Here is a 10,950-nt window from a genome sequence, read left to right as displayed (position 1 = left end):
GCTTCAATGGGTCGCTGAACTGTTATCGCGGATCGCTTCGAGTCTCTGATATGTGCGAAAAAAGACGGTTCGCGGTTGAATGAAACCCGAGACCGATTCTGTCTGATGTGGGTAAATCGGTCCGACTCAAAAGAACGATTTATTCACGAGTAGTTATGTTTTAGGATGCGAGGCCGAGCGCTGATAAATCGATTCCCGTGGGCTCCACACGCTCTGACAACAACGTCTTTATTTATTTGCCAACATACAGCTTATTATAATTTTACATACTTTTCAGGGAATTATATCAATATCCCGGATACAAATGTGTTAGATTTTGTTAAGTCGTTGAATCAGGTATGAGTAAATAATGAAGAAAATTATTTTAATTGTACATACGGTAGAGGTCGCCGATGTTCAGAATATGTTTGTGGCATGATCATAGACTGGGAAGAATAGTTGTTCGCATATTCTGACAGGTATAAACTGAGGAAACAGAAACGACATTGTATATTCGTAGTGCATTGTCATTAATACACTAACAACATTAAATAATTTCTATGTAATGTCACTCATAGGCCAATTCATTATGAGAGATTATCAGCAGTGTGGCTAGTTTGGATTCACACTGAACCTGATGGGGACTATATATATAAAATATATATATTGGGAACTTTTGTGATCTGTCCACAAACACATAAAAAAGAGGTTCAAAAAAAAACTTCAGCTTACAGTTTGGTAGCACATTTATTTCACTAAACAACGATTCTGATTCTGAGAGAACTTTTTAGGTTAATAACTTAATAATATAATAACACCGGGGGGGAAATGGTTCTGACAGGCAAAATAATTTAGCCTGGGATCGAACAATCAAGCTACAATTATGAAACCACATAAAAACAAAGCAATTCCATTACATCAAGTGTAATAAAAAGAGGATATAAAAACTCTCATCCAAATGCACGAACTTCCGCTGCACTGTTGGAGGTAAGAGATGATTGGCTATTTGGTTTTGCGTCACGGGGTATGCACCGCTGTGATTGGCTGAAAACGCTTCATTACAGTTGGATAGCGATCCTGGTGCGGCTGTAGACAGCAGCTGAAAATGAAGAGTTAGCCGTTTACGAGCAATGGCCAGGCTGCCTTTACACACAGCTGGGTGACTCCCCGCGGTGTCCTGGGGTTGCTATGAAGGTACACTCATTTCTCATCATACTTTTTTAGTTTTAAACTTGTTTCTGTATTGGCTGTGTTATCATGCTAGCATCGGTAATCTGCTGCTTTGCTATCAGCTCGATGAGTAACAACTGATTTCCATTTTAGCATTTCGTGCATGTTTGCGTTGTGTGCTTTTGTGCATTGATGACATATCTTAAATATATGTACATCAGTTAGCATCTAGCAGCTGATATCATTTATGTGTTGAATATCAGTGATCAGTGTTGTGTTTGTTTGTTTTAACTCTTCTGCTCTCATGTTTTCATTGGTTGGGAGGTGAGACCCAGCAACAGGACCGATCCTTCACTGTGCCACACAATGACAATTGGGAGTTGATTATCACGTTGCCTCCCTATGAAAATAAAAACACCATGGTTACTCTCTGTGGAGTGTCACTAAGAGCTCTGGCTGCAGTCATAAGTCATTTAAAGCACACTAATCTCTTGTTATGGCTTAGCCCTGTCCCCATCCGTCTCTAATGGGATTGATCTCAGTCAATGGGAACTATTTCAGGGCAGGACATTCTGAATGAACCAATGTGGGATAATAAGTCACAGGGGCTCAGTCTTACTATTGTTATCATGCACATACAGTCATAATTGCAGTTTTTACATGTTAAAGTCTTATTTAGAGGTGCAACAATATATTGTGTCACAATATATTGCAATACAAAAATGCACTAATATGTATTGTGGATATGTATTGTTCATATTATAATGTATAAGCCAGTTAAGTTTAGACTGATTTAATTTAAGCCTTTATTCAATAAACACTGCAGTAATCAGTAAAAAAGAAAAGTGGTCAATTTTGATTTCACAGTGACTAATTATTATTAATAAATTATATTTTAAAAAATGCATTAATAAATGACAAAAATGTAAAACTTTTTCAATGTGTATAGTCAGGACAGAGTTTAAACATGTGTCTAACATAATTCTGCATTTTTAGCTTTGCAGAATCTTGAATATTTCCATTCTGGTTAATTAACAGTACCTTTTGTTAACTGTTTATCATAAGATTGTGCAGTAATTATTCAGAAAAGGTATAATTTTAACACAGTTTTGGCTTTGTTTTCCGTGTAGGCGGGGGCCTCGTCCATGTGGGCATCATGCTGTGGCCTGCTGAATGAGGTGATGGGTACCGGAGCCATGAGAGGGCAGCAGCCAGGTTTTGGGGCAGGTGCGGGGCCGTTTCGTTTCGCTCCCACTGCAGGATACTCCACATACCCGCCCACCAACTCCACGAGCACAGACCTGGTGTGTCAGGCATGTGGACAAGCCTTCTCTGTCTTTAGGAGGAGGGTAGGTAGACCTGCACACCTGCCACTGACATGCGATCACATTTGTTTTGTGTATTAAACCCAAGAACATTTATTAACACTTTGAAAGACAAAATGTTATGTTATGACAAAATCTTTATGTTGATGTATTTCCTACTGAATCAGGAAGTTGGGTTCATGTTAACAGGCTTGTACTTGCTTTAAATAAATCTGGAGTCACAGCATGGCAAAAGTTATTAGTGAGTAGTGGGTGGTTTTAAGGATGGCAGTGTTTTCATTCTGTATATCATTTGATTGGACAAAAATTTGTATACTACCCTGCATGCAAGATGAGTCATCAATTTTTGATCAATTTTTGAAAAGAAAGATTAGATTGTACATTTTTAAAAGTTTATTTGGCAAATTTTAGGAGTACGGTAACATGTAGATGTCTTTTAATATAACATGCATGGACTAAAATGCACAAATCTTTTTACCCTTGTGAAACCGAAGTAGCGTAATACTTTAGCATAAACTTAAAAAGTGTACTTACAATGGAAATAATATACTTAAAAGAAAATACTTAATTGTGAACTGAATGTTATGTTTTCGCGCAATTAAATGAAAATGTATTATAGATAACATTCATATCAAACGCAGTTAGTTGAACATAAGAGTGATTTTTTTTTTTTTTTTTTGAGTGCTTTCTAATGTATTTCATGATTACTTCTATTACTGAAGTACTGCTGACATTTAACTATATTACCATTAAAATTCTATTGTATGCCATGTATTTAAATATATATATATTAATTATTATTATATTATTAATTTGTAATGATGAAATTGCAATTTAGTAAAATTTTTATATATTTCCTTTTAAATGTAATATTGAATTACATACTACAGTTAAAATACAATCGAGTAATTCATACTTGTATTTATAACCTTGCTTTTTGTCCTTTTGATTCAGCACAGACTCTCTCTTTTTCTCCACCGTAGCACATCTGTTGTGACTGTAAGAAGAGTTTTTGTTCGCTGTGCTCGGCACTTCAGGAAAACCTGCGCAGGTGCACGACTTGTCACCTGCTGAAAGGCACTGCATTCCGGCGTCCACAGCTCATGCGTCTGCGTGTGAAAGACTTGCGGCAGTACCTCACATTACGCAACATTAACACTGATACATGCAGGTACTTTTGCACAGACGTTAGAAAATTTGCATTATTATTGATAGGGTATATTATGACAATATTGTTAGTGTTATGATAATATTGTTAGAGTTGTTTGAATGCTTTCTTAGGGAGAAGGAGGACCTGGTGGACTTGGTGCTTTGCCATCAAGGGGCAGAAAGTGAGGATGATCCAGACACACCCTCTCTGCAGACACACCCCCTGTATAGCCCACCGACTTCAAATGAAGAGCCCACCTCCCCTCTCTCAGCACTCTCTCCAACTCAAGGAGAACCAATCAGTAGGAGCAACAGCTCAGAGTCCACCAATCAGGTGCGTCCTGTATACATTTGGAATAGGCAATGATTTCTCTTATTTTAAAAATATGAAGTATTTCAGTTTGCAGTCTTGTATAGTAAAAGGTGTACTTGAATAGCAAATAGTTATATAGTAATAAAAAAATAAAATTGTGACTTATGTATAACTGCACCTATTTTTGAATATTTGTTGAATTATGTGCCGTCTGAGTTTCCGTTTCCATTTCCATTAAATTAATTGATTATTCATTAATTATTCAATATACATTATAGCTTGACTGCAAGTTTAGAAACAGTGAAACGTTATAATAAGGAAATTAAACTTGCCCTGAAAGACAAAATTAAATGTGTCTAACTTGGTGATAATTCAAAAAAAGAAAATGAGAAAGAGAAACATTAGACCTTATGGAAAAAAATAAATAAAAAATGAATCAAGACACATATCTATATGCATTCAACATGTGCTGTTTATAATTTTTATAATCACATTAGAATGTCCACCTTTATTGTGAACATAAAATTTAGTTCTGTTAGATTTTCTTCATCAGTTCTCCTCACAAAACGAAAATCATTTCAAACATAGATTTGATAAAAACACAGAAACGCAGTCATTGTGAGCAGGGTGGGCAGACAACATAATCAGATATTAGATATTCTGCATGGTGATTATTGATGAAATATTTTTTTCACATATCACCAAGCCCTAGTTTGGAGCAACACATATGCACAAATATGCACTTGACTCAAACTCCTTATGTGTGTCAAATTAACAGAAAGTAATATGTTTATTTATAAATTTTAATGCATTTTATTAATGTGATAACTAAAACATTACACAGTTGAATTAAAAAAGCAAAATAATGTTATTTTTTCTCAAGATGATAACTGTGCACCACTAACTTAAACATGCAATATGATGAAATCGTGTGACCATAATAGCATAGTATTGTTTGAAACATAATACTTACTGTTATGTTCCTAATTCCCTACTAAGTAGGAAGTGTATATACTCTGCAAGAGCAGTACACCTCAGCTGATCCAGGGAGCAGACATGTAATGTTAGTTAGTTCTCAAAGGCATGTGGCAGAACTTGTTTGCACAGTTGTGGCTTTGGAAGTGCGCTTCATTCCATTTAACCATCTAGTAACAAAAGAGTTGAAATGATGCCAGACTGAAGGATACTTTGCTTACTTGTTTACTTGTGGCAGGAATCCTTTCTAAACCTGTAAGGGGCTTAGCATGTATGGCTAATTATATTCTTTCTGTGTAAACATTCCTTGCTGATAGGATATTGAGGACTCCACTTCAGTCTCTCTCCTTAACCTTGACCAGACAGAACACACACCTGAGGTGAATTAAGTCGCTTAGTGAAAATTGAAAGGAATGACATGGTCATTTCTAGAAATTTTTGAATATGATAATTTCTTAAATTGCATTGATCATGTGACTAGAATGTGGTTTTACCATCAGGTTAGTCCTCAGACACGGCGGCGGGCTAGAGCTTCTCTGTCAGACCTGTCCTCTCTTGATGACGTGGAGCAGCTGAGCGTGCGGCAGCTAAAGGAGATCCTGGCGAGAAACTTTGTGAGCTTCTCCGGCTGCTGTGAGAAGTGGGAGCTGGTGGAGCGCGTCAGGAGGCTTTACAGGGAGAACGAGGACAATCGCAAATCTAGTGAGTTCTAAATGCAGCGCTGCACAAACACTGCTCCTTATATACAGCAACACAGTCTAAGGTTAACTGCCAATTATATGTAAATTGAGAAAATAATTTTACAGATTCTTTTAAAAAAGTTTTTTTAAAAAAATGCATTGTTCCTACTTTTTTGTCTGTCTGTCAGTGGAAAATGTGAGCAACCCCTTCACTGCAGGTAGGAAATTACTTCACGTCTGTCTGACTTCATACAAAGATTGAAAATTGCCCTGTTTAGGTGTAGGAGTTGATTTCATTAATGATCAGCTCAGGTTTTTACAGTAAATTTAATAGAGTGTTTGATTATTGAACTCATAGCTGAGTCTAATAGCTGTGCTTTGCTCCTCCCACTTAGTGGTAGCTTATCCCCCTCCAATCTTCAATGGCGGAATCGGAGGTAAGGCTTGGGATTGGTGGAAATGTTTCCTGGTCACACCCACCAGTGCACAGCATTTTGTGATGTCATTGCACTTCAACCCCCTCCCTGCATGGCCACTGCCAGATAGCATGTTCTCTCAAAGAAAAAAGGAAAGGAATGTGTAGTGACATTGTTTATACCTCAATATATGATTAATGATGCATTTTAATGGTAGGGTTAAGGGTCATCAAAATGTATCATTTTATTATCTGACGTTTTACCCCCATTATCCCATTCCATCTGTGTCCTTCATCAAGTATTATATCTTATAACTAGGGTTCAAGTAAACTGCACAATGCAAGAGTTGGGATATAGTGATGTAAGAAAATGTTTTAACCGAAACTCTGATACTGAAAATAAAACTTTGGTAATTACATTTGAGTAATTTAATAATTGAACTCTGGATGCTATTCAGAATGTCATTCAATGTTCACAGGTGAACAAATTTTACATTCTACTCTAGAATCATATTTGGTCATGGTGAAGTGTGTCCACTTTGCTGACATTTTTTGTTATACACATTGTGTGTATGAAATAGATGCCAGCGCAGACAAAACACTTCATCGGAGAAGCGCTAACTGTTTCAACTAATGATTCAACACTACTACTGCCGTTTCATCCAAATATTTTTATTGCATCACTAGTTGGAGGCATTCAGTTTGAGTTGTTTCCATCTCTGGTTGTGATTGGTTCAAAGTACACTTCGGTTTTTTTATGTGCACAGTCAAATGCCCTTCCCTTCAAAGTACTCCATTTGATAGCATGCATAAACACAAGCGTTCGATATGTGTGCGCTACAAAGATTCAGCCTTGTCCAGTGTCAGTGCCTTTTCTCTCAAAGTTATACTTGAGTTATACTGTCCTTACAGAGAGATTGGCACCTGTAGTAATGGCCCATCTCTCTCTCTCTCTCTCTCTCTCTCTATCTCCCCCTCTCTCTCTCATTGCAGATTGTTGCAAGACCCAGTTATCAAATGACGACAACCTATGTCGCATCTGTATGGACGCGATAATTGACTGTGTGCTGCTGGAGTGCGGTCACATGGTCACCTGCACTAAGTGCGGGAAGCGCATGAGCGAGTGCCCTATCTGCAGACAATACGTTATTAGGGCTGTGCATGTTTTCAAGTCTTAATACTGCTGGGAGAACATCCTGCTCCTCCTGCGGACCGTTTTGCATTAGGGACTCGGTGAGGACATGCACAGCAAGTGCCCTGTCTTTACATCGGATCAATGAGGAAGATAATATACTCTGCTTAATTTTTCATGAAGTTTCAGGAAGCCTTCAGACAGTGGTCCGCAATGGCTTTGTCAATAAATGCTTCAGTAAAAACATTCCACAAGCTCTTCAAAGAGGCTCTGTAATAATATGCAATTGTTCAGCAGCAACACCTCACAGCCTTGACTTGATGTCCTACAGCTTTGAAGACATTCTGCTCACCTGTCACATGCAAGCACTGCGAGGAAAGTCAAGAATCCAACAAAAGAATTAGAATTACTCAAGTGTGTTCATCATTATGCACCATCACTCAGGATGGAAGGATCTGAATGTTCCCGTTGTTCTTTTATTTCCATTTTGTTGCAACCTCTGTGAATGGGCTTTTGTTTCCTGTTTGAAATGTGTAGCCTCTTAGATTTTTGAACAAAGTTTTGGAGTTCCTACAAGTTACATTGTAACTCCTGATAACTTGACACTGGCACCATTAAATGATTTCATAAGTGACATAAAGAACATGTTTTGTGGTACACAAAAGGTCGTTCTTCTCCGGATTCAGCAGTCCTCTGTTTTTTCTTTTTTTAAATCATATGACCTCCTTTCTTTGTCAAAAGTCTAAAAACATTAGCTGGTTTTTCAGTCACTACTGTTATTTGGGGTCATGCGACTTTTGAGTATGTGACTGGAAAACCAGCCTAGAAACCTGTTGTTAAATCAGTGAAAAAAAAGTGATGAGAAGTAAGGGATAAAGTAGGACCGTAAATGGGCACACTGTAACTGTGAGTCAATATAATTAGAAAATGTGGATTTTATATAGGTGCAAAGGAACAATAACAATCAAAATTATGCACAGTGTAAAAGAAGAGGGATGATTTAGGTGCCAAAAAGTGCATTTCTGTCTTCAATGCACTACTTCAGTTGCTTTCCCATTATTGTTAGCACTTGTGTGCAAGTCTGAAAACCGTGAAAATAAAAATAAGGATGCCACTTGAGCGTGATGCCCCATACAAGTGATATACCCATATTTTGTAGCCATAACTTGTGTGATAAATCTGATTGAAAGTTGCATCGTGGCACATTGCATTGCATTGACAAGCATCAGCTGCACAAACAAATGCTTCACTCAGTCACCACAGCAATACCAGCCTCTCTTTTTGCGTTGCATTTTAGATTATAAGGGATTTGTGTAATGTTTTGGTGTATATTCAGATTCTTTACATCCTTGTTTAAGCTGAGATATATTTAATTTCCTGTGTATATGCCTATTCAGATAACTTTATTTTTCTTAAAACATAACTTGATGTTTGTTTCTTTTGGTCAGTTGCTATGTTACTTTAGTATAGAATTAACAAACAAGATAAAGCAGTATCTATGTACTATACACTTGTGATACTTAAATAAAAGTGTTAAGAAATATTTGTACTGGATTGTAATGTATTGTGACAGTGGGTATAAAAAAGCATCACCCCCTTTAAAATAATCACATTTTGCTTTGCAGCCTGAAATGAACACGGACACTGTTTTTGTTTTATTGCACAGTATTTACTCAGTGCAACTTATAACTTCTAAGTGAAAGATATAACACCAACATGTCAGGAAAAAATAAAAATAAAATTACAGAGTTGGAAAAAGGATCACCCCCTCCTAAAAATGACTTGTAAACTCAATCAGGTGTAGCTAATCACCTCGATGGCACACAAAGCCATTTGACTTTCAGCTGTGCTCATTTTGATTAGCTCAGCATGAAAAGAGCTTTCCTGGAGCATTTGAGTCTTTGGTAGTGCAACTGAAGCAAACAATCAGTATGGATACCCACCAAAACATTACTATTAAGAAGGTTTTATCAAAGTCTAGAAGCACAGTGAAGTCTATTATTAAGAAGTGGAAGTTATTTGGTAAAACACAGACCCTCCATGGATCAGGATGTCGCTCCAAACTGGATGAAAGCGTCAGGAGGAAACTGCTCAGAGAGGCCTACAGCAACTCTGAAGCAGTTGCAGGAGTGGTTTGGACAGAATTCTCCACAAATGTGGCTTGTATGGAAAGGTTGCAAGAAAAAAGCCACTCTTCAAGAAGGCCACATGCAGTCACGACTGAGCTTTGTTAAATCACACCTTGAAGATTCTGAGGCAGATGAGACTAAAATTTAATTATTTGGCCTCAACTCCAAATGATATGTCTGACAGAAATCCAATATTGCTCACCATCCAAATAACAGCATTCCTCTAGTAAAGCATGGAGGTGGTGATATACTGTTCTGGGGCTGTTTCTCTGCAGTAGGGACTGGAGCACTTGTCAGGATAGAAGGAAAAATGGATGGGGCAAAATATCATTAAAGTCTTGAGGAAAATCTGCTGCCTCCTTTCAGAAAGTTGTCAATGGAAAGAAGGTTTACCTTCCAACATGACAATGACCCAAAGCACACAGCACAACTGAGCACACAGTGGTTGAAGGAGAAAAAGGTGACCGTCCTTGTATGGTCTTGTAGACTTAAACCCCACTGAAAATCTTGAAGAATGCAGTCCACAAATGCTCACCATCAAATCTGAACTTGAGCAGTTCTGCAAAAAGTTCTGTAAAACAAAGTACTAATAAAAATTCCAATAATTCAATATGTCTGGCAGACATTTTGAAAAAAAAAAAAAAAACAGTGTTTTCTTCCGGCAGTGACTTGTGGTTCTGTTCTACTGCTTGTCCTTGTATCATGGCAGGACTTGACGTACCTTGCAGCCAGGTTAGAGCTTGTTGAGGTTTCTCCCAGAATGTAGGGCAGTTTGTCCTTTTGTTGTATCTGGTTGAAGTCTTTGTGCTGGTTGGTGAATTGGGGGGAAGAAAGTTTCCCTAATTTGTGTATAATTAGGGCATGCTGTTAAAAGTGCAGTTCTGTTTCCACTTCATGTTGTGTGCAGTGTGGACACAATCTGTCTTCTTTTGGTAGCCAGGTCTGTCTGTGTCTGCTCGTCTCTATAGTGAGGTTATGGTCACGGAGTCTGTACATGGTCAGGACTTTTCTTCGTTTAGGGTCTGCCACTGTGTTTAGGTATTCTGCCAATTTATATTCTCTGTTTAGAGACAGATAGCATTCTAATTTACTTGCTTCTGTCCAATGTTCCTGATATTTCTCTTTCTGTGTTTTAATGATTTGATTTAGTCTAGCTGGGTTTTTGGATTGTAAAGTCAGTTCTGAGACCAGCTGGCTGAGGGGGCTTTTCTCTGGGTTCAGTTCTTGGTAGTTGAAGGCTTTATGGTGGAGGGTCTCAGTATGACTGCTTTTTAGGTGTGCATGGAATTTAATGGTTTTTTTTGGGGGGGATTTTAATTATTAGTGGGTACAGCCCTAATTCTGCTCTGCAGGCATTGTGTGGAGTTTTTCGTTGTACACAAAGAATATTTTTAAAGAATTCTGCCTGCAGAGTCTCTATTGGGTGTTTGTTTGTGAGTGGACCACAGACCTCACATCCATAGTGTGCGATTGGTTCTATAACTGATTGGATTATTTTTAATTTTATATTTTTCTTGATTGCGTAAAAAGCCCTTTGTGTCTTTTCTCTCAGGTCGTTCACAGCCTTGTTAAAGTTTCCTGTGTTACTGATGTTTATTCCGAGGTATGTGTAATTTTTAGTGTGTTTTAAGGGCATGTTGTTTCTTTTGTGGGTGACAGCAGCACTAGATCATCTTCAAACAG

At 37.7% G+C, this 10,950-nt stretch overlaps 1 protein-coding gene across 3 annotated transcripts; it reads left to right on the top strand.

Annotated features, from left to right (window-relative positions):
• Positions 1-1,017: 1,017 nt before the first annotated feature.
• LOC109095317 (E3 ubiquitin-protein ligase RNF34-like) lies at positions 1,018-8,681 on the top strand. Of its 3 annotated transcripts, XM_042762605.1 has the most exons (9): positions 1,018-1,173; positions 2,280-2,498; positions 3,458-3,645; positions 3,756-3,957; positions 5,229-5,291; positions 5,412-5,613; positions 5,780-5,809; positions 5,987-6,028; positions 7,000-8,681. In XM_042762605.1, the coding sequence occupies exons 1-9, from the start codon at positions 1,168-1,170 to the stop codon at positions 7,182-7,184; spliced, it is 1,137 nt and encodes a 378-aa protein (XP_042618539.1). In that variant the 5' UTR covers positions 1,018-1,167; the 3' UTR covers positions 7,185-8,681. The 3 variants fall into 3 exon arrangements, with proteins under 3 accessions (XP_042618539.1, XP_042618541.1, XP_042618542.1); XM_042762607.1 differs by lacking the exon at positions 5,987-6,028; XM_042762608.1 differs by lacking the exons at positions 5,780-5,809; positions 5,987-6,028 and having other exon boundaries at positions 1,019-1,173.
• Positions 8,682-10,950: the final 2,269 nt, after the last annotated feature.

This window comes from Cyprinus carpio, chromosome A8 (assembly GCF_018340385.1).
Source record: "Cyprinus carpio isolate SPL01 chromosome A8, ASM1834038v1, whole genome shotgun sequence".
NCBI classification, from domain to species: Eukaryota; Metazoa; Chordata; class Actinopteri; order Cypriniformes; family Cyprinidae; genus Cyprinus; species Cyprinus carpio.
The sequence above is the reverse complement of the archived record's forward strand: the minus strand, read 5'-3'. Positions and strand labels throughout refer to the sequence as shown.